This window comes from Sphaerodactylus townsendi, linkage group LG04 (assembly GCF_021028975.2).
Source record: "Sphaerodactylus townsendi isolate TG3544 linkage group LG04, MPM_Stown_v2.3, whole genome shotgun sequence".
NCBI classification, from domain to species: domain Eukaryota; kingdom Metazoa; phylum Chordata; class Lepidosauria; order Squamata; family Sphaerodactylidae; genus Sphaerodactylus; species Sphaerodactylus townsendi.
Window position 1 is genome coordinate 110,947,158 of NC_059428.1, and position 23,969 is coordinate 110,971,126.

Here is a 23,969-nt window from a genome sequence, read left to right on the forward strand (position 1 = left end):
ACTAACATAACCTACCCTGTTTAACTTCTAAGTTTTGGCAAGTTTTGTTGGGATTATTCAGGCTGCTACCAATATCTAGCAAGTCAGTAAATAACTAAATTTTTACCTGGTGCATAATGGCATTAGGGGAGTGGATATAGAGAAGGCATTTCATAGATAGGCACAACAATAACATTTTTATTTATGATGGAAGTATGACAGACAGGGTCTCAGTCTTCTGTGAGAGCAATGATCCTTATGATATTGGTCCCATAATGTTAAAGGGTATGAAGGGTAAGAACCAGCCGTTTGGACTGAGTTTGTAAACAAGCCGTCAACCACACAGTTTATTTTACTATGGGTGAGCTACGCCTCTCTGTGCTTCAGTTGCATTCAAGTTGCATGTGCCCGAACTTGCTACAGACCACATGCAGAATTTCATTAATTACATTTCTCTTAGTCATCCCCACTGGCTGACTGTATGTAAGTAGGCATTGGGCCTACTTTGGGTGTTTGTGAGGGAAACAAACTAGTAACCACCAGGAGGTAGTGATGGTCACTAACCTGGATAGCTTTAAAAGGGGCTTGGACAGATTTATGGAGGAGAAGTCGATCTATGCTACCAATCTTGATCCTCCTTGATCTGAGATTGCAAATGCCTTAGCAGACCAGGAGCTCAGGAGCAGCAGCAGCAGAAGGCCATTGCTTTCACATGCTGCATGTGAGCTCCCAAAGGTATCTGGTGGGCCACTGCGAGTAGAATAGAATAGAATAGAATAGAATCTTTATTGGCCAAGTGTGATTGGACACACAAGGAATTTGTCTCCGGTGCATATGCTCTCAGTGTACATAAAAGAAAATACATTTGTCAAGAATCATAAGGTACAGCACTTAATGATTGTCATATAGGTCTAGTAAGCAATCAGGAAGCAATCAATAGTAATAAAAACATAAAATGTAAAATCATAAAATAAAATGAAATGTCAGCACAGGCTATAGTCATACAGTCATAATTGGGAGGAGATGGGTAATAGGAATGATGAAAAAAGAAGTGCAGTAATTATATAATAAATATATAATAAATAGTTTGACATATAGTATAATAGTATAATAGTATAATATAGTATAATATAGTATAATAGTATAATAAATAGTTTGACATAGTTTGAGTAGCAGAGTGCTGGACTAGATGGACTCTGGTCTGATCCAGCAGGCTATTTCTTATGTCCTTATGTTCTAACTGATAACTCAGTCTCTACAATTTAGCTTCATTTTACTCTGTATTTAATGCATGAAGCCAGAAACATTAAACTGTTCATCAAATATGACTTCTGTCAAGATGTGAGACAGCATCAAGAGACCAGCTCCAAACTTCTTCCCTTCCATTTCAGTGTCAAAGTACTTTGTTGCTGTATATAATTTATGTTTATTTACAAGTAAGAGAACTGATTTAAGAGCTCAGCACATGGCTCATCACCGCCAGCACTAATCTACCAGGCTCTAAAGCAGTTGCCTGTGGAATGAGGCCTGCATCCACCACAGAGGAGTGTGACAGTTATAACATGAGTACTTGGTTGGATAATGATGTTTTACGGCCAATTTAATGCGGTTAAGTCATGTGGTATGATTTGGACGAGGGATCCCTGCTGTGTTTTGGCATTTCCACATCATCCAGCCCTTTCTGTCAGGCCTTTTTGTGTTCTTGCCTTTATCCAACAAAAATGTAACTTAAATATTTATGCTCTTAGTGGCTGTTACGAGACATTTATATTTAATTGGATAGTAGCTATCAGTAGTAGGTTGTTAAATTGTAGATGAGAGTTGAGAATTCAGCCTTAAGAATCAGGTTGTGGTTCTGCTGAACAAGTTCTTAAATTTCCATTTACATGTGTTTCACACTATGCCTGCTCCTTGCCTTAAACATAGTACTAGCGGCTCCTTCAATGAAGTATATACATTAGGGGTGAAGAGCAAGTGATTGCAAGTTTGTGTGTCTAACAAAAGAAAGCTAAGCCAGTTTGCTTTTCATTGTTTTTGCATTAATAAATAAGTGAGCTTGTCTCTTTGTCAAATTAAAAACATAAAAATAGTACAATCACTTTGCCTATTTATTTTTTATGGGTCCCATTTATTTTTTATGCATCTGAAACAGTTTAGTACAGGTAAAAAGTATTTGAGATCTCAGTTCACTGGACACTTATAATATTTTGTTTTGGAGAACAATCTACATGGAATATTTCCCCTGTTTCTAGTAAACTAATTTTTGCAGAAGAGCCCAGCCATACCATTATGGATGTGCTTCAGGCTAGCAGGAAATGCGCAGAAATGTTTTGTTAGCCGTACCTGCTACAATCGCATATACCAATATGTTTGTTTAAAAAAAATAATAAAAACCTTTACTTTTATTTTGCAGTGTCAATTCTGTGAAAAAAGTTTTATGAACTATTCCTTCCTGCACAATCATTTACAGCGTCGCCACTCCGAAGAATCACATAATGGTAAGCGGAAGTTCTGGAAGAAAAATAATACATAGTTCAGAATTTGGCAGTGTTTCTTTTCTTTTTTTTAGCATAAGAAATATAACAAAATGTACTTGGTATTAACCAGTCAGAGAAGGTGTGAGGCTTGGAGAGTATCACCTTAACACAGTTAAAAGTAGTCATAATGAAGTGTGCAATCCTGTGCACACTTAAGCTAGGAGTAAGTCTCATTGTATGCATGCAACTTTCTTCCAAGTAATTATGCATAGGGTGAGCCTACACATAATAATGTCAACTGTCTGGAGAAAAAAAATGTCCTGTCTCTTTACTAGAGGCTGTCCATCTCTTTAATGGGAGGCTGTTTACCAGTTGATGTTATTTTCCACTCTGCTTTGAAAAGATTTGCTTGTCTAATTCTGCACGTTAAACTTCTATCAAAGGGATAGAATGTTTTTTCTCCAGGCCTCTTGGCAGCTTGTATGGCATGCCTACATTTCACTTGTAGCACCTGGTTGACTGACAGTCAAATCCTGTGCAGGTGTACTAGAAATCTCATTTTCGTCAGTGAGACTTACTCTGATGTAAGTACACATTGGATCCCACAGTCAGGTACTAATGGTATTCTGCCCAAACTCTCACCAATTTTCTTTTCTCTAACATAATTGAACCTGTAATCACCACAATCTTTGTTCTAGTGATTTAGAAGCTCCTGAAAAAAACTTTACTTCATTCAGATTATTTCCTCTCCCATTCTGTTTTTCTTGTTTCCTTCCTATAGTAATCGCCATGGCAGCTGCTGTCTGATTAGATTAAAGAGGATTGATTTCTTTTTGTGGGGGAGAGAATTGCTAGCTCTGAAAGAAATTATGATTGATTTCCCCCCACAGCAGATAAGATTTCCTGTCATTTTTCATTTTTTTTTTGCCTTGCAGAGGTGGAGTTTATAGCAAAAGTGATAGCTGAATCAACTCTTTAAGGTGACTAACAAACTTACTTTGGTTGACTCTCTCAGGATTCAGAGCTCATGAAGCTTATGCCGCAATGTATTTGTTAAAGGTCTGTAATGGGGTCCTGTATGGAACTGCTTGCTTGCTCACCCTCTTTTCATGCGTTCCCAGCACTCCAAGAAACTCAGTCAGGGGGCACATCAGTTCACTTGCTGAAGACGAGCTGAAAAGTCTCTCCTCCGCTAATCTTCTTCATCAAAGGGTTCGCCAACAGGGACTTCTGCAAACACAATCACACCTCCAAACACCAAAGTTCAAAGATTTATTGGCAGAAATTTCCCAAATTAAACCATCAGCTCCCCATGTAATATATTACATCTTAAAAGGGATAGCTAATACAGAATTAACACTCCAAGCCATGGAGGCCTGGGTAGCAAAAAACAAAACAAAACCCCAACCGGCTCTTAGTTAAAATAAATCTTCCTCCTCCCCTTACTTCCCAGCTGTTTTTAAAAGTCAGTTATTCTGCTCAAGGATGGACCACCCCTTCCATCACTGAAGCCCGTGATACCCATTTTCAGGTGTCATCAGGCAAAGAGCAAGATTGCAGGAGACAGTTCGTCGGGTAAAGTGAACCCTCGAACAGGTCCCCAACCTGTTTAAGCCTGTGAGTGTCTTTGAAATTCTGGAACAGAATTGTAGGTGCAACCACAAAAGGGGTGGAGCCAAGCACGAACTGACATGCAATGAGGTCATGCACAACTCTAATAATAATTCTTCAACAGTTTGGGTAGAAACTTTGTTTAGTAGGATGTCTTGTACAATGAACATATTTTAAAATATTTTCATAGATACACCTTCATTCATGCAGTGAAGGTCCTTGTACAGTTCTGGCAGCTATTTAAAAACCTGCCTAGCCAATGAGATCTCCAGTGGCCAATCAGAAGCTGTGCTGGTCTAAAGCCCCACCTGGCTCTGCCCACTTCCTAGAAACACTTGGTGCGTATTAGGAAAGGAGTTGGCAGATGCCATGGTACCCACAAGCACCACGTTGTGGGAGGGCTGGTCTGTAAAGTGCCACTATAGCCTTGATTATTTTGGCAGCAGCAGACTAACATGGGTACAAAGCAAAGAATAAATGAATTAATGTGTATATGATCTTTTACTAAATAAATAAATAAATAAATAAAAGTTGGGCAGCCTATCCAAAGTGCAGGACAGAACAAGACTGATGACTGACTCCTTTTTCCACTGCATAAAACATTTGTTTGTCAGGCAGATTGTGAACTGGAAAAAAGCTGGGCTTATCCTGGGTGAAAAATTGATTGCATTTCTCATTTAGCATTAATATCTGTACTCACTTTATATGTGGAAGAGGGGAGTTGGCTGGCATGGTTCTGAGGAGATGATCTAATAAGAACCTTTGATGAAGTCAAAAAAATCATTGCTGCTTTTGTTCATTCGCAGAGATTCTTTCCCTTAAGTTAATGTTTAGGAAGAACTATGAACCGAACGCTTCATATAGCTTTAAACATCTTCTCTTTCATGCTTTTATAATATTCTGCCATGAACCCTGCAGAAATTCTCCTTATGGGATAATATTATTTTGAAGGAAGCAGTCTGCAGAGTAGAATTTGGAAAAGCACAAGCCAGGAGCCAGGGAGGAACAGCTGGAGAAAGGAACAGTTTTGAAATCTCTCATCTCATCTACAAGAACTCCCTCTCCTGGATTCTCTGAGCAATCAGAGTCCTAAGAGGCTAATTTCCCTTACTCCCTTCTCTCACATTAATGAACACTTATCTGATCTGAATTAATGATCCTGGAACTTGTTCAAACATCATCAGGCTGTTTTAGATGCCCCCCTTCCCGTTTTGTTAATTTATGAAGTTGTATTTTTCCATGTATCCAGGGTGTTCCCTGAACTTTAAAATGTCTTACCCTGACGTCTGATGGAGTGGTTTTATTGTTTTTGGGATTGGTGTGGAAGTGATGGAAAGGTTTCCCAAAATATAACGAAAAGATAATTAAACGTGTATTTCTTTCAAGCAGGTCAGAAAAAGAAAGCACAGACAGATAAAGTACAGGAGGAGATTGACAAGCTGAAGGAACAGTTACAGCTCACCAGGTCTCAGTTAGAAGCCGAGCAGCACGCACATATGGCCAAATTGGCTAAGGTGGGGCATATTTTGGGTTGCTACTCTGTTGCTGGATTCTGTGCAATGATTATCTTAATTCAATGCCTGAGCTATGATCATGTCAGTCATATTTCATATTTAATGCTATTGACTATACTAGCATAGAACTGAATTTTAAAAATTGATCCATTCTTCTCTCATGTGGCATTTGTCATCTATTCAGAGCAGGAGATTGAGACTTAAATAATCTTGGTAGGGCAAATTCAGCTATAGAATAATTTAAGGAGCAAGGCTAATTGTGATAAGTAAATGCAGCCTGAGGTATTTGCTGTAATTGTCAGAGCTGGTGTTCTGTGCGCAAACTGACAGTCATCCAAAAGGAAACACAGGTGGTCATTTAGCCAGGCATGTAGGGACGGCTACCTCAGAGCAAATCTGTGCCTGAGTGACGGAACTGCCTAAATAAAAGAGTCAGGCTGGAACTGTCATTTGGAAAGTTGGGAGGAATCCTGACCCCTGCTTAGTTGATGGCTGCAGTATCATCCTCTGGCTATCTGTTGCTGTGGCCCTGCAGTGTATCAGGGAGCAGGCCAACAGCTCCCTCTGTTGGCAAAGGTGAAGGTCAGGCTGGAAGGCCAAGCAGGCTAGCTTTTTCCAGAGGACAAATCAAAGAACTGAAGCAACAAAGGTGGTCTGTGTCAGACCACAGGATCAGAGTCAGAAATCCCAGATCTGGAAAGAAGCTGAGTGAAGACGAAGACATGAAAAAATGGAAAGAGGGAAACTGAGAGGAACTACTTAGCCTGTAGAGTCCATGACAAGGCAAGAAGGTCGCTCAGCATGGCTGAATAGCAGTCTTGCTGCACCAGCAAGCAGGCCTTATTTTAAAAAGCGCTTTCACGGGCTTCCATTGTTGAGCAAAGCTCTCAGGAGACAAATATTATAGAAAGGGGAGTCCAAAATAAGTTATTTCAGTGGAAAAGAATCTGCTTAAAAGCCAACGGAGGGTCCACCAGAGGACAAAATGTAAGTTCTCAGGGGAGAACTGGGCTGCTAACTTTGTACTGGTTCAAACTGTTGCATTTGTTGCCTCTTTGGCAGAATCCTCAGCATAACTTGAATTATTTCAGGAACACGAGGAGCACAGGTCAAAAGAAGAGGAGATTCGGCACTTGTTCCACAAATGGAAAGAGGAGGAAAAAGAAAAACTGTCTACTGAGCTAGAGAAAGTAAAAGAGATGTTTATGAAGGAGTTTAAAGAGCTAACTTCAAAGAATACAGAATTAGAAAACGTAAGTATTTGGAATTCAAAGTTTCAACCATCAATACTTGGGAGCGCCAAATGTAACCTCATGAAATGTAAATGTTGGTTTCTTTGAGCTAAAGTTTTGTAAAATTCTTGGTATGGTTTTATGTAGCAAAGACGAAATATGCTACAGCTCCTAAATCTGTACGCCCTTCCTGTTTTAGTTAGGGGTCAAACATTTACGGATCAAGCTTTCTACTTGGCTTATTCCTAAGTGGATGTGGGTCTTTGTATGCATGTTTAGTGGCTTATTCATGGTCCTTCTCTTTGCTCAAGATGCTGGCTTGCTTGCATGGAGACCTTTTTAGAAATCAGTACCAAACATTTCAGGAGTTGTGAGAAGATGGCTGCATTTATTCCTTGTCTACCTCAAAACGGTGGGCAGAAGGCTTCGGTCCTATGACATGTTCCCTTCACGCTTCTCTCCAGCCATTTTGGAACCCTGCCTCACACATGAAGCTGCTTTTACTGACTCAGACTATCAAATCAAATTCAATTTAAGACCTTTATTAGCATATAAAGAGGCTCCAAGAAAATGGTATTAGTAGAATAAAACCTGATCAATAAAATTCAAGGTTTAGGCATAAAGAAAGTTATATTGTCGACATCTCATTGCCTGCTGCAAGAACTTAGCAACTGAGTCTATTATATCCATGTCCTGGTCAGTCATAAGAAAAATTACCTTACGCTCATCAGAATTCCATGTCTTAATCCCAGGCAAGTTTGTAATAAATATTTTGCTCATTAGAAGCATTTTTGTAGCAGAATATGCTAATTATGTTCGCTCATTCATCTATCTACTTGCAATATTTTTGGCTCATCTTTCTCTAAAAAGGACCAAAGGCAGATTACAATGTTACTTGAAACCTTTAAAAAACCTCATAACAATATTTAAAAGAGGTTTCCATTCTGTAGTGCTTTTGTGCAGTATGTATCGGGATTATCATTTTTTTCCCCTTTACTCTTAGCATCTGATAGAATTACAGCAGTCCAACAAACACTTGAAATCCAATTTAGGCACATTAAAAGACAGTTATGAATCTACAGAAGAGAAACCTCGGAATGCTGCCGACGACCAGAATGTAATTCAACTTCTTGAAAGACAGGTAATTTGTGACTGAAGTCAATGAGCAATGATTACCTTTGTTCCTGTTTATACAAGAGAGGGTATTATAACACGCAGATGCTGGATCCCTGAGGTGATCTTTGTCTCAAGGCAAGAAGCCCCAATTCCAGAGTCCCAAGCTTAGAAACAAGTGCTTTAGAGTCATTGTAAATGCACGCCTCACCCCATGATTGTGTTTATATTTTATGTTGTGTTAGAACTGTAAAACATACCATAGAAAAAGAATGATGCCTAATAATAAGATAAAGCCTTTGCGAATTGATATATATCCACTTAGGACAATGAAGCATAGTGTAGCTAAACAAAAGGAAGATAGATTGCAGAATATAACAATTTTGTGCAGTACTGTCATGTTGCATCACATCATTGTGACTTTTTCCAGAGTAAACTCAAACATCAGAAGTTTTGTGCAGAGGCTGTGGCAGGCATATTATGTCTGATCACATGTGCCTTAAAGGCAGGATCTACAGGTTACATATACTCTGTGCACCCAAAATTGAATCACAGTTATCCCGTCCACATGGCTGGGGTTAGGGGTACGACGTCCCCCACACTCTGGAAATCTATTTACATTTTAGCCCTCCCTTTGTACCAGAGAAGAAGTCTGATTTTTTCTTTTTTGTTTTGACTTTAAAAAAGAAATTGTGTATATTTATGGTATTGAAAGATAAAATGTGTCAATATTATATAAAACTCCCCTCAAATTCCCATGCAGTTTCTTATGCTGACCCACGATATATCAAAACTGCAATGGGGAAAATTGTGACGTGGAAGGAATAACTGTGGTCTACCTGAGGCCAGGAGCAAAGTACAGTATTACCTTCCACAAATTTGGCAGTTTGTACAAGAAAATGTTCCCTTCCAACTACCCTACCCTTCCCTTGCCACCCCCCAGGCAAGCCAAACAGCCTAAATTATTATAACTATTGATTGTTTAGTTTCAGATAACTCGTTTGAACTGACTGTATTGCTAAAGCAGCATAAGTGGGTGTTTAGATGGAGATGGGTGCTGTGAATGCCCTCTATGCTATTTGGCTACACTGATGTGTTATAATAATACTAGTACAGTTTAACAAATCACAATGTTATGCCAGCATAGCTGTAATTATGCACTACTCAAGCTGATTGCTTTCTGATGCAGCAGGCCATAGGATGGCACTAGGTAGTCATATGTCATGGCTCAGCCAGGCTTAGCTATGCCAGGGGACCCTGAGGACTCCTCAGATGAGGAATTAAGCACTGGCATCATACCCTCTCCTCAGCCAGCATCAGAGGTACCAGAGGAGGATGAGGCAGTTCATGCAGGACCACACTCAGAATCTCAGCCAGGCACAAGCACCGAAGCCCCCGCCCCCCAGCACCAGATCAGATGCAGGGGACCCAACACTTACATGCCTCCTCCCACTTCTCCTGAGTCAGACAAGTGGCGCAAGAGAAAGCTGTGCTGTGCCGTGCAGGAGAGGAGACTTAGCACTCACTGATACACGAGCTAAGTGTGCAGCACCTCCAGCTGCCAGGTGAGCATCTGACTTAAAAGAGGCCAAGGGAAGAGTTGACATGTGGCAGTGATGTCTTTACGATGTGTCCGTACGACTGACTTTGCTGTATGCTGAGCCTCCTGATCCAACCTGACCTTGTGCTGTGGCTTCTGCTTGTTGTCTCCCAACCTGACCTTGGCTGATGCGCTTGATATCATAAAGAATATTCTCCCATATGCCAAACACTCACTACTCCACCATATGTTTCATATGGTGTAGTTTCATGTTTCATAGGTGTAGTTTCTCTCACTAGGATCTGGAACACTTGCCCAGAGCCAAAACCAACTTGGGGAATATAAGCACACTGGGGGTGGGTGGGGGGTGTCAATCTTCCTACCCCCATAGCCTGACTAGCTTGGAAACATTTCACACTTGCTAGTTAGGGGGAGCAGAACATGTAGTTTACTTGAATAGTGGGCTGTTAAACTTAAAATGCCTGTATTAGTCTACCAGTACCCATGAAATGACCATATCCTTAGGTAGGTAGAAAGATCTGATACGTAAGTCTAAATAAAGTTAACCCCACCCCCACCCCCACCCCGGTCACCTGCCATGTCTGTTCTTGTACAGATATTGTGGAAATAAAACAAAGAGGGGTTGTTTTAAGAATAAGGATCAACTTAATGGTGGGGGACACAAGTCCAGGCTGGTTGGGAAGAAAATATGGGCAAGTTAGGGGTGGAAGAAGAAAATGCTCTGCTCTGTGTATAGAGGTGGGTGGCTCATGACCAGGTAATCTGAGAAGGGGGAAGAAAAAGCATATTTAGGCAGGGTGGGGTGAAGCTGAGGGAATGGATTTCCCTTCCCCTTAATGGTATGCTCATGAGGTCATGCTCGTAAGTCTTCATGCTATATTTTATTTAATTGAATTAAATTAAATATAAAATAAACATTTCAAAATGGTTGAACAGAACGTTCTGTGTTTTACACAGGAAACTAAATGGGCTTCTAAAGTACAGAATCTTCAAGAGGAACATGAGAATGAAAAACACCAGGTAAAGTTACACATTAAACTTGTTATATACAAAGCTGTCTGTGGCCGAATTTCCACTGAAAATTTAATCTAGATACAACCAAGTTTCAAAATAATCAGCACCTTTTCATCCAGGTTCCAATATCCTCACTGCAGCATGTTTCTAGTGAAGACATCTAGGCCTGCCCCGGGGGGTGGGGGGTGGGTGGGAGGTGCGTGATGTCAGGGGTGCAATTGTTAAGCTAGCAGCACCGAAATTTCAGAGAATCTTTAGGAAACCCTCCTGATGATACTACCCAGTTTTGGTGAAGTTTGGTTCATAGGGGCCAAAGTTATGGACCCTCAAATGTGTAGTCTCCATCTCCTATTAGCTCCCATTGGAAACAATGGGGGATGGGGGCACCTCCTTTGGGAATCCATAGCTTTGGACCCCATGGACCAAACTTCACAAAGCATGGGTGATATCAATAGGAGACTCTCTTGGTGAAGTTTGGTTCATGGGGGCCAAAGTTATGGACCCTCAAATGTGTAGCCCCATCTCCTATTAGCTCCCATTGGAGTGTTTTTTCAAAAAGGTGCATATACAAGCAGGTCCAGGAAAATCCCGGGACAAGGGGGGAAGAGCGCCAGAAATGGGACTGATCTGTGTTCCGTGGTTCGACTTTGAGGAGATCTCGAGGAAACCTGGATATTTCGGATGACTATCCCACGATTAATCGCCAGTGGGAAATTGCCCTGTAATCAAGCGACTTTGGGGTTGTTGGGGATAGTTTAATGAAATGTCAACCCAGTCTGCCACATCAGTGAAAAAGAGAAATTCTATGCTGGGGATTACGAGAAAAGGGACTGAAAATAAAACAGCCAATATTATAATGCCCCTGTGTAGACCTAGGGTATGGCTGCTTTTACAGTTTTGCTCATCATATCTCAAAAAGGACAGTTGCAGAGTTGGCAAAGTACAGGACAACCAAGATGATTAAGAGGGATTTTCCTGTGAGGACAGGATGAAAAGTCTGGGACTTTTCCATTTAGAAAAGAGATAGCTAAGAGGAACATGTGATAGAGATTTATTGAATTATGCACAGCGTAGAGAGAATTGACAAAGAGAACTCCCCCCCTCCCCTTTTCCAAACTACTAGAACTGAAGCTCATCCAGCAATGTTGATGGGCAGTAGATTAAGGATGGGCAAAATGAAATGCTGCTTTACACTATGAATAATTAAATGATGGGGTTTGAGTGATGGAACAAGTGACAGAATTTGCTACTGGAGGATGTAGTGATGCCCACAGGCATAGACAGTTTTGAAAGGAGACTTGGTAGATTCATAGAGGATAGGTCTATCAGTGGCTACTAGCTATTATCAGGCCACTCCCCAGTATATGGTCCTGCGCATCTGTGTTTTATAAAGACTGTCAAGGAAAGAAACCCAAGAATCAAGCTTTAAAATAGAAAGATAGGTTTTTACTGTGCAGAATTAGGTATCTGACAGGGTGAGCTCTAAAGTAGAGTCACACTCACTATACAAAAGACCTCATCTTTTATAGTTTCCAAGAATACATACATCATAATTCATAATCATACCTGCATATACATAACCCATATGATTATTTTTTCATACTTGCTTTCGTCCTTCATATTAAAATCAAATTGGCTTGTCTGATCCTTTCTTGTGACACAAATGTCAGGAGCTTAAACATGTTCCTTGCTGGGGACAGGACCTAAGCCGAAGGCTCTGTCTGTTTAAACAGTATATAGTGTTCCAATGCCAATACATCCTTTCTTTGAGTGAACTCCCTGGCTCCAGTGGTTATTGACGCACTCTGTGTTTGCTCAAACGCGCCTATGTTGTCAACTCGTGTCAACAAAAACTGCATGTCCCTTTCTCTCTACCCTGCCCGTATGCAAGGGGTAGCAATAAACTGAAATATGTCTTTCTGGTTTTCCAAATCAGTTTCCAACATTCCTAAGGGTGGGTTAGTTCCCTTTCACAGGATGAAAGATTTCACATACCCTAATTCACTTTAAAAAGTTAAAAATGATTTTGACAAATATACTATGTGATTCTAGTACAGGGGTAGGGAACCTGCGGCTCTCCAGATGTTCAGGAACTACAATTCCCATCAGCCTCTGTCAGCATGGGCAATTGGCCATGCTGGTAGGGGCTGATGGGAATTGTAGTTCCTGAACATCTGGAGAGCCGCAGGTTCCCTACCCCTGTTCTCGTAGAATAGAATTATAGTAGAATACAAGTAGATATAAATCTCTCATTATTTCAGTGTTCATTAAAATATAGAAAAACACATTTTCAATTAACTAATCAAATTATTTTCTAACATTTGATTTCTTTATTGCTATGTTTATTTCACGTATTTTTCACGTTTCACGTTTATTTATTTCACGCATCCCATATAGCTAGTTTTGAAAAATAAGTCTATAAAATATGACTTCTGTCATATCTTTGGCCCGTAGTGACCATCTACCTTATAGATTTAATCTTTTCTTGCCTGCATAACTGCTACGTAACTTCTGACAAGCTGACAAGCTTGGTCTTGAATCATTTGATTCTTATTAATCCATCTTTTTAAGATATCAAATACAATTTTTAGATGTTGGTTCCCCAATCTCACACTATGGTGACTAAAGAGTATCTCCATGTTCAGAGGCAATCAGACCAGAAGGCAGCATCAGGGAAGGCCTTGGTCTCTGAACTGTTTTGTTGTGGCTGTCCATGGAGACTGGTTGACTATTGTGTGAGATAGGATGCTCGGGGTGACAATGGGCAAATTCTGGAAACTTGGTGGGGCCTGATCCAGGGTTAACTTCAGTATCTTGACCAGAGGATGCCAGCTCAAGATAGCCATGATACACTTTATAAGGGATGAGGTAGACAATGCAGTTACTACATAGTTGCAGCTCTTCTGTGGGATTTTATTTCTTTTAAATATGCTTCGGCTGTTCTGTGCTTCTTCAAACCATAATCTCTTTTGTCTAATTATATAGAATTCCTTCATGCATTTATCAGTGTTTATTTCTCCCCAATTCTTTTTAGATTTTCTTTTGTTTTTCCCCTGCATCTTCCAGCTCCCTGATCCTTTCTTCACTTTTATGTTTAATTATGCATTTTAGTTTATATCACCTTTTGTTGGTGCGCTTCAGGCAGCTAATAAAATTAAGCTTTCATAAGGCAGCTATCTTGGGATTTTCTGATGTTAGAATAAGCACTAGGCATCTACTTGCCTACCTTTTCTGGTATAGCTTTTCCAAGTTTTGTTCCACATATGAACGTTTTATCATAGAGACTCATCTGTGTTGAGGTTTCTTTTTTCTATTTCTGTGGCCTTTTAGCAGTCTAGGATGTCAGTGGGGAATTTCCTTACATGAGGACTTTGAATGTCACAATGGCTTTGATGTGCATCTTCATGGTGATTTCAGGCGATGGTCACCAGCATACAAGCCAGTCTGTCTCACAATCAAATAACAAGGCAAAAGTCTATGTTTCACAGAGACGGTTGCCTGCTAATTTATTTCTGTCTCCTTGCAAATTCAGAGACACATGAGAATTACTGTTATGGTATGTGAAAAAAAGAGGGTTCATCTCCTAGGCAGCAGTTAGCTGGGTCAGCAACAGAGCCGCAGCCAGAGAGTCTGGAGCAACTTGTGATAGTCGACCTTTAATGTGATTGGTGCAAGAGACTGTGACTCTGTTCCTATGGAAGACTGTTATTTGGCAAAGTACTAGCTTGAACATTATAAAGCTGTGTATAGAACTCTGTATGTATCCTAGTCTTAGTTTCTTAGTTCTTAGTTCAATCTTACTGATCTGCTTGGTCCTGTGTAGCTTAAGAACTTTGCATAGTGTTATAATGCAACTATCAAGTAAAGCCTTCCTGTGGAAAGAACATCTTGTGTGAAGTGTCTTATTCCCAGAAGGTGGGCTGCTGAGTGTATGCAGTTGGACTACTAGACCTCCTTGTCTGCTATGGGTAGTTCCGCTCTACTCTGCTGATAATTACTTGTGGGTTATTTTGTAAGGGGAAACTTTAGGATGCTGTCTAAGGCCTCATTCAGTACCATGGTTCTCACTATCTGTTTTCCCTTTAAATTAGCAGCATATTAACTATTTTACTATTTTTCTTCTCTGTAACAGTCAGGCCAATTACACATCATGCGGGGCAAGTGGCATGTATTTCACACTTCTGTTGTCCCTGCCTCAACAGCTTTTTCTGGCTCAGTGTAGGAGTAACACATTACTTTGCAAAATGCATTCTCCTGCTCCGATTTTGTGCCATTGCCGTGACATGTTGCTTGTGGGTGTTTCCAAATCTACAGAATCTGCACGGAGAATTTCTGCCTACATGGATCAGTGTCCTGCAGCATATGTGCCCCTTTCCCCCCGTCCTACGACCTCTAGTTCTCTTTACCAAAAGCCTGCCGGGGGGGGGGGGGCGGCGGTGGTGGGGAACAAAACATATTAAACATATTTCAAAGGAACATAACAATATATCAATACATTGATACTACTGCCAGTGGGAAATGATGGATTCTATGGTACAGATGGAGGCAGCAAAAACATTTCCTTGGATGCCATGATAATAGGGCTTTTTCTGCTGGGGAAGCTGCATTGATCCCAAACAAACATGGGGAAGTCCAGCAAGGATTGGAACTGTTTAGGGAAAAAAAAGAAGCATAACATTGGCCTGTTTCCAGGGACACTTAGAACAACACTTTGCTTTTCTTGGATTTGTATTTTTTTCATGCAGCTTCTGTCTCAAATTGAGAAGCTCAAGGCATCATTGACTGAGGACTTGAATGCAAGCAATGCCTTCTATAAGAAGAGGATAGAAGAACTGGGGCAGAGGCTTCAAGAGCAGAATGATCTTATTATCACACAGAAACACCAGGTCTGTCATGTACCTAAGACCCCTGGGCCAGAGGAGGGGCGTGGTCTAGTGCACTTCTAGGAGCCCACCTGTCAGCCCAACAATTTGGAGTTTTCAGAAGCAGCCACTATCCATGCCATTCACCTGGTACAGATCCCCCTCCCCCCTCCCACAGGTGATGTTAGTTTTAAATGTTGTACCTGACTTTCCTCAGTACAAGAGCTAATAGCAATTGGGGTGTGTGCATGTTGATTTCTTCTGGGAAGAAGCATTTTGGTGATGGTCATCTCCCTTCTTCCATCTGTGCCAGGATCTCAATCCATGTGGGGCTCCTTACAGTTCCCCATAAACATAGGTTGGGAAATCCGCTCACTGATCTCCCATATCTTGGGCAGGTTGACAAGTTCATGTTCCTAAATTTGTGTCTACTCTTCACTGTTTTTATATTTCAGATACAAAAATTGGCTACCAAGTCAATAGAAAGCATCAAGCTGTTTGATGGTAAGTAGAGGTTAGAAGCAAGGGAGGAAACGTTGCTCTTACCTGCTTGATGGACAGTGGTGTATATCCTAATTTTAACCCATCTATTAAAATACTTTATCATCAACCCTGTACTTGTCAGAGGTCAAGGAGAGAGGGCCAGCTAGAGAAGCCTGCCTGGCAGTTGCCTGCGTTCACCCGAATTCAGCTCCACCTCTGCCAGTCAACAACAACAGCAGCCTTTTATTGGCATATAATCAAAATACAAAATTACGTTAAGATAAAGAGCATAAAATATTTACAACAGTCTCAGATATCAGAACATGGGCAGGCTAGATTGGTGGCGTCTCACAGCATGCGGCAAGAACTTTGCAACCAATTCGACTGTGATTGGGTTCTGATTGGCCAACAGAAATAGCATCCTGGCTTTGTTGGTTTGTCCCTTCCTCATAGAGGTGGGGATTCAGATATTTTACCTGGATGTTAGCATAGTGAAGACAGTAAAAAAAGGACATATGGAATCGATTCTATGCATTTATGCCCACAAGGGCAAAGCCTAACAAAATAAGGGACTTTAAAAAAAATCTTCCATATAGTACAGCTGAAGGTACAGCATTAAATCTGGCTAGCAGCTCGTGAGCTCTACCCTGCTGTGGAACAGAAAAATAATAAAAATATATGGCTAGAGACCCTTGGCTTGGGAAGATCCTCAGGCTTGGTAGATTTTCCGAGCAGCACCTATAAGTTCCTGTAGTTCTATATCCAGCAATCTCCATTTTATTATTTCAAATGCTGATGTTTCAGATGTCATGATTAATGAGTTCAGAGGTTTTCCTATTGCTTTAATTTTTTCTTCAATCTGAATTATATTCTGTGAGCATGTGGGAGATCAGGCTGGTACGGTCAGACCTAAAGAGCAAACATAACCAGAACTTAATGGTCATCAGCAGGGCAGTCTGCTCTCCAGGTGGTGGGCCTATTGAAGCAGTTCTGTTCAAGGGGCCAGTGACACATCTAACCCTGCAGGGCCAGGTGAGGGAGTAAAAGCCAATGTTTGGGGTGGCCCTGTGTTTTAATGCTCTGGTACCAGCTGTCTGGAGGAAGAAAGGACAGCCTTTTAAGAGAGATGGAGGGTGAGGCTGAAGGCCACCCTGGCCTATTCACACCAGATTGGCAGTAGCTCCTGTCGATCAATCAAGAGGGAGTGGTGACCCTTAGGGAGGCAGGAGAAGAAGGTGCGGGCATGCTCTGGAGAATCACCTTCTTATGGGCCAGGGACTCAGGCCTGGGAAGACAAGCTAGTTCTCCTGTCTGCTAATCAACTATGTGGAAGGGCAGCAGAAAAGAGAAGCACGTAAGGTGCTGTTAACTCATCTCTAATCCAAGGCCCATTGAGACCCCCATGAGGATGCTGTGGGGGGGGGGGGAGGGTTGGCCCTACACAACAGTGACATTGTGGCAGATGCTCAGACATTTCCTTTTTGTTCACGTTTTAAGTTTTTCTCCAATTTAAGTGGCTCTTCTGTTGGAAGAAGCCTCCCTACATTGGGGGAAGGCTACTTAAATGGTATCTGGATCGACTTCATTATTTTCCAATTAGTAATTCCTGAATATGCTGTAGGGAAATAGCTCTTATTTTTTGTAATTGCACTGAGAAGGATACTTGCAAGTACACAGATCTATAGCTTCTGTCTTTCCCCTTACCTTTTCCAGCAAAAGCTTCAGCTCAGAATGTTGTCCCAGCTAAATCGAGTCTGCCATCTGTGCATGGTGAGTTTCTTCTACAGACAAGCAATCTTTAATGATCAGTGTCCCCTGAGATGACCATAAGTCACAGCTAAATTGAATTAACAGAGCAAGAATGTTTGAACTAGATTCTTCTTAAAGGTATTGATCAGATCAGCATCAGGGGTCAGATGTAAATTTAACATTTTGGCATTTTCTTTCTGAAGTGTAATTCATTCTACCACCAGTCAAAACTTTTTAATGGAACAAGGCTTTATAAAGTTCTCCTGTACTAAAATAAACAGGACTGGGTCAAAATAATTCAAAAAATCCAAACTATTGCCCCCAGCAACATGAATGCTATGATAAACATATTAACAATATTTGAGGCCACTTTAATCCCAAAACAGCCACCTCAGTCTGCCAATAACAGGGCCCACCCTGAATAAAGCTTATAGTAATGGAATTGTAAAATAGTGTATACAACCACATTAAGTTCAGTTTTATCTCAAAATCTCTGAACATATTAAAGATGTGGGAAATAGGGGTATGCACCATTTGGGGTTTTTTTCGGATTTAGGTTTATAGCCCCAAACATTTTCAGAAAAGCCAGGTGCCCATATTGGTAAATGGGAAGTTTTGGGTTTTTTCCCAGATACCGAATTTTTTTTGGCTGATAAAAGTCTATGGGGAATTTTGGGGGGGGTCTCTGAGGGGGGGTGATTTTTAATGTAAAGGCACCAAATTCTTGACGCAGCTGCTGGTGACTCTCCTCAGAAGAACTGACAAGTTTAGTGAAGTTTGGGACAGCGAGTCCAGTGCTATGGGTACCCAGTTTTCCTCCATTTGGGTGCCCATCAAATTGGACCCTCTGTCCCAACTTTCATCAAATTTGTGAGTTTCTGAGGAGTCACCAGCAGCTGTGCTGCTAATTTAGTGCCTCTACCTTGAAAAGCAGCCCCCTCCTGAGGTCCGCAAAGATTTCCTCTTAAATGCAATTGCAGCAAAGCATTTTCCCAGGCCCTCATTGTCTCTAGTGGAGGAAGAATCAGCCTTTTTTCCTCCAGGAGAAAAGAAAAAGGCATGCCTATGAGCAACCACGACAGGTCAGTGCCTTTCACCCAAAGAACCAGCACAAGCCCAACAGAACCGAACCAGAAACCAATCAAGTGGAACCACAAACCAATGCATTGTGAAGACTTACAGAACCAGTGTTTAAAAAACTACAAACACAAGGCAAGAAAATCAAAATGGGGCACTTTTGCCAGCTCAGACAAAGCTGCAAGCCAATCCAACATGCAGGTGCCGAGCAAAACTCAGGCATGCTCTTGTCAGGTCAATTCTAACAGAATCCAAACAGTGCCAGGTAGCTGAAGTTGTGGGAGCATTTTTGCCAGCCTGGGCAAAGGCACAAGCCAATCTAATGTGCAGTTGCCCAGCAAAACCCAGGCACACTGGCAACAAAGATGCCTTCATTTTCCCAAGGAAGGTAGGTCTCAGAACATGAGAGGGAGGCGGTGCTGTGTGACCCTGATAATCCTTTCTCTGCTGTCTCGCACACCATCACAGTCTCAGAGGTTGAACCTTTGGCGCCTTGGTTGCCTTTTATCATTGGCTCTTCTTTTCCCACTTCTCATCCTTGCAAAAAAGAACGTAAGGCGGAAACCTATCTTGATTAGCTTCATCATTTGTGGCACTCCTGTGGATTCTGCTGGTTTCTGTTGACACACTGGTCCCTATCCTACCGCATTCTTTTCCTCTGTGACAAGATGAAGAGCAGTTTTGGTGCAGCTTCATTATTCTCAGTAGGCAATTTTGGTTTGGGGTGGCTGGCCATGGCCGTAGTGAGCCGAGCATTACCTCTAACATCCCCCGGTGCCACACAGCTACTAGGGTTCAGTGGAGGCTTTTGGGTGCTGATGAATTCTGAATGGCATCAGGAATTGGGAAGGGGACTGTCAATCAAATTGGGAAACTTCTCTGCCACTTCTATCTGAGGGGATACAGCAGTCAAAGCACCAGAACACTCAGAGGGAGGAGCAGCTAAAGTCAAGCTTTGCACTGAACTCTTTCAAGCTTCTGTCTAGAATGAGGTCTGCTGGAATCAGACCTTCTTTTTATGCTCTGCTGCCAGGCATAGAAAAATATGAAAGCAATCCATGCAAAAAAATATATTCTGTGATTGGCCACAGAACAACGTTCCTAACCTGAAATCCTTTTGACTGTTCTAACTTTTTACCTCCATTTCCATACTCCTTTCTCTATAGATTGTTGCAGTCCACATTAGGACGGCAGCAGTCCAGTAGCCTAGCAAAACTGCAGTGCAAAATGTATTACAGCCATTGGCCAAATAGGAAAACTCCCATGAGTTCTCCACGTCCCTTCAAAATGCCTCTCCCAGCCAAAGGGCAGGAAAAGGGCAACCGAGGATTGCTCTGGTAGCAGGAGGGCACCTTTGGCAGTCCAGCAGAACCCACCTGGAAGCCCAGCAGAGCACCATTTTGGGGAGGAGGGAGACCAATTACCAGCCTTGCAAATTGCCTTTAAATTTGTTTTTAATCCCCCCTCCCCATGCTCTTATGTGGCCCATGGAAAATATGGAAAGCTAAAGAACAAAAATACCCTACCCTGAAAAAGTTTTCAGCTTTTCAGTTTTCAACCTTTAGGCTTCATCCAAAATAGCTGGGGCAGGGGGTTTGGCACATTCAAATGCATGATGGCCTAGTGGGAAAGGAATACATTAATTACTAGGGAAGCCCATATGTTGATTCTGCCAATTAACAAGGCCACGTTTATTGCATGGAAATCACAGTCCTGTTTTTCGAAATGACCGCTGCCTCTGGCATCTCACAGATGAACACTGCTGGCCGTGCAGATCTTTCACTAGAGGCTGTTGTATCCTGTGATAGCTGTCAGCTCCACTAAGCCCATCACTTAGCTTTGAAAGGGCAAAGATGAGAAGAATATTCTCTGTGCTTTCACCAATCACTGTTTTATCTTTTCTAGTTCCTGGGTTTTTGACAGGTGAAGGAAAGTGGTCATTAAATTTAAATCCACATTTGTACTGTACGTTACTGTTTCCCCCCCTTCTTTCTAGTGTAAGGATTTGTGATTGCTGGTAATCATTCAAAGTATACACAAAAGAACTGTCCTTTTTCAGTTTTTAAAAGAAAAGGGGAGTCTGGGTTTAATGATTGAAACTATAATTGGGTATTCATTTTGGATGATTTTGCTGGTGCTTATTTATTTTTATTTATCTCTACAGGTCTATTTGGTCTTTCTTTTTCTTTCTTTCTTTCTCTTTCCCTACTTTGTTCCACCCTGCTGGCCTTTTTTATAATTAGTTTTAAAATTGTTCCTTAAAGGGGAAACCTAACACCTCCTTTCTAGCAACAGAATGTATGAGTCCAATAAGACTTGTGTTGCTTCTTCAGTAAATAAGCAAGTTGAAACATTCACAGTTATAGTAATGCTTATGGGTAAAGAAATGCCTTGGATCCACTGGATCACACATGATGTCTACTTTGACCCTAAATTGCACCTCATTATAAGCATAAGGCATCATCTTGTGTGTATTAAATCAGTGGAAAATTTAATTTTGGCTCTAATCTGGAGAAAATTGGTCATGCCTAATTTCTGTTGAAATCAGCTGGACTTAATGAAGTCATAACTAACTAGACTTGAGAACAATTTGTAGAGCGTTGGCATAAAACCTAGACAAACCTTTATTGGCAACATGTGTTGTTGAATAGAAAGGAGCGATGGTATTAATTAACTGTGATGATATGAAGTGATCATAAATTACATTTGAATGATATTTCTTCCACATTTTTGTTAGGGTGCTTTGAAAGTAGGAATGGGATTTTGGCTTGCACACATTCTCCTCCCCATGGAACATCCATTAACTTTACACTTTTTATTTATTTACTTTATTTATATCCTGCTTTGCATCCCAAAGTGGCTTGTATCATTCTTCTCTCCTCCGTTTAATCCTCACAACAACACTGTGAGGTGGGTTAGGGTGAGAATGAGTGTGTGACTGGCCCAAGGTCACCCAGCAAAGCTTCCATGGAAGAGTAGGATTTTGACCTGGGTTTTCCAGATCTTAGTCCGACACTTTAACCTCTACATCATGCTGGCTGTCTTTCTATGCACATGGAGGCTGTAGGGAAAGTGTCACTCAGTTGTGTTCTGATCCACTCAGTTGTGTTCTGCAGTGGCGTAGTGCCAATGGGAAGGGGGGGCGATGCCCCAGGCGCACATCACAGCAAGGGTGTTCCGGGGGTGTTCCGGGGCAGGGGCCGGAAGTGCTGTGGCAGGGGCACAGGGTGCGTGCATGCGTGCGCACATACCCCAGGCACAGTTCCCCCTTGTCCCACCCCTGGTGTTCTGTGACTTCCTTATGCCAGTCCTAAACATCTACCACTTTGCTTGCAGATGGATAACTGCTTAACCTGAAGGAGGTGATTGTAAATACATAATTTACTCTTGTACTGTGGTCTGTTGACACTGGCACGTCTAAACCTAAGCAATCATCGTAATTCATGGTATCCTGAATTATAAGTAATTGCGATTTGCCTGGCTTTGAAGTTAGCGAGCTGGAAGAAAAATCATCAAATGCGACATCTCCATGTATTCTTCTATCTATTTTTCATCCACTGAACCTTTATCTTGACCCACTTTGTGTCCTGCCTGTCTGTCTTTCTGTCTGTGCTATTCCTTTTTCCTCGTTATTAGAACAGGCCCTTTTGGTGCACATGCTGGAGCCCATAGAGGAGCTTCCAGAGGATGAAAAAGGTAATGTTAGAACCGGTCAAAGTTTCAGTGGCCTACAGGGGTAAATGCTGTATTGTATTGGGAATATAAACACTCCCATTTGGTTGCCTTGCAGAGACCCAGAATGGTAAATGGGGCAGCGTGGAGGATAACATTTTCCCAGCCACATACAGAAACTGTAAATAGGGTCAGATGTGCAAAATTCCACCCAACTCTTCTGCCTCCCAAAAAAGCAGTTTGTCTTAGTCTGACCATCATCTCCTTACCATCAGTCTTTTTCTGGACTGCTAAGAATGCATATTTATTTCTGGATTGACATTTGTAAAGAGCCAATGTGTATGATTGGAATGGAATCTTTTATAAAGAGGTTAGAACATGTACAATACCACATGTGAAAATGGCAACTTACAATTGTTCGCATTTCAACATTATTAGATGTGAAAATGGTAACTTACAAGTTATTTGCAGTGGAGATTTTTAGGACCAGCATGTCAGGTGTGTGGATTTAAAGATGTCCTCTTATGTTGTTTTCGGGCAGATGTATAATTTAAAGTGACCTTAGTTTTATGGTAGCTGGTGGTGTTACTTTGCATAGAGGGCTTGTTTATTACTACTGTTCTGTATGAGGGTCTTAGGCCAAATTCATATATTCTCCAAATGTAATTCTTACCTTTATGCTCCTTTTTGGCTTTCTTACAGTACCTCTTCTTTCAGTGAGAGTGATGCTAGTATGGAGGAGTAGTACAGTGGAAGTGGTGTTGGTATAAGCAATATGGAAGAATAGTATGGTAGACACAGGGTTGGTTTAGGCATAATATGGTGCTACATGAATCTGCTTTGAGTTCACACATTTTTCCACAATCTCTCTTTTCTTGTGCACTAAACTTAAGTTAATTACTTCTTTTTGCAAACCAACAAACTGTAGTTTGTGCTTGCCCTCTAAACTTGCTTCAAACTGTGGTTTGCAGTTTTATTTGGAGTGACAGTACACACCATGGTTTTGTGAGTGTGGCAGAACAAGCCTGCTTTGATCTGCAGGCTCTATTTCACCCAGCCCTTTCCTAGGGGTTCCCAACTCCTCCTGTAGGGGCTTCACTCTCTGTCTGTCTGTCTGGTAACTGCTGCCACCAGCTGACCTTTGTAGGAATTTCCAACTGGGGAGGGTCCTTGCTTCTGTGTCTCCTGCTTCCCCACTCCTGGGCACCACAGAGATTATTCATGGCCTGGTGCACCCCTGGAGGAATGGCTGCTTGCCAACTGCCAGCCTTTCCCCCTCCTGATCCCCCCTTCATAAAATAGTGTTTCCAAGATGATGGCGGTCTTATGTGGTACAAAGAACTGCTACCAGCATCCAACGTTAAAAGGTATTTATTGAAAAGAAAATGTTTACAAGCATACTTTTAGCACAGCACCAGATTGAGCAAGAGATTCAAAAGAAAAGAGAGGTCAATGCAATTCTTCTGTCCCTCTCTCTGTACATATCCTATCAGATGGTATCATAGGGTGGCACTTACTTAGGATGTTGCAGCTGTCTACAGATTTTCCATTACTTGGATGATGTTTTTCAGTTCCTTGGGTGAGCCCATGACCAAAATGGCTGCCTTCCCCAGACCAGAACTCTG

The 23,969-nt window shown here is 41.5% G+C and overlaps 1 protein-coding gene across 7 annotated transcripts in view; it reads left to right on the forward strand.

The window, feature by feature from the left end:
• Positions 1-23,969, forward strand: part of DZIP1 (DAZ interacting zinc finger protein 1) — a 45,687-nt gene that overhangs the window by 10,724 nt on the left and 10,994 nt on the right. For 3 of the 7 annotated variants that reach the window (XM_048493797.1, XM_048493802.1, XM_048493798.1), the window contains 9 exons: positions 2,393-2,477; positions 5,454-5,581; positions 6,673-6,834; positions 7,817-7,954; positions 10,445-10,507; positions 15,247-15,387; positions 15,819-15,867; positions 17,560-17,616; positions 22,309-22,368. In XM_048493797.1, the coding sequence (XP_048349754.1) occupies positions 2,393-2,477; positions 5,454-5,581; positions 6,673-6,834; positions 7,817-7,954; positions 10,445-10,507; positions 15,247-15,387; positions 15,819-15,867; positions 17,560-17,616; positions 22,309-22,368 (883 nt within the window). The remainder of the gene's footprint in view (positions 1-2,392; positions 2,478-5,453; positions 5,582-6,672; positions 6,835-7,816; positions 7,955-10,444; positions 10,508-15,246; positions 15,388-15,818; positions 15,868-17,559; positions 17,617-22,308; positions 22,369-23,969) is intronic. The other 4 variants (XM_048493799.1, XM_048493803.1, XM_048493800.1 and 1 more) reach the window with 3 other exon arrangements.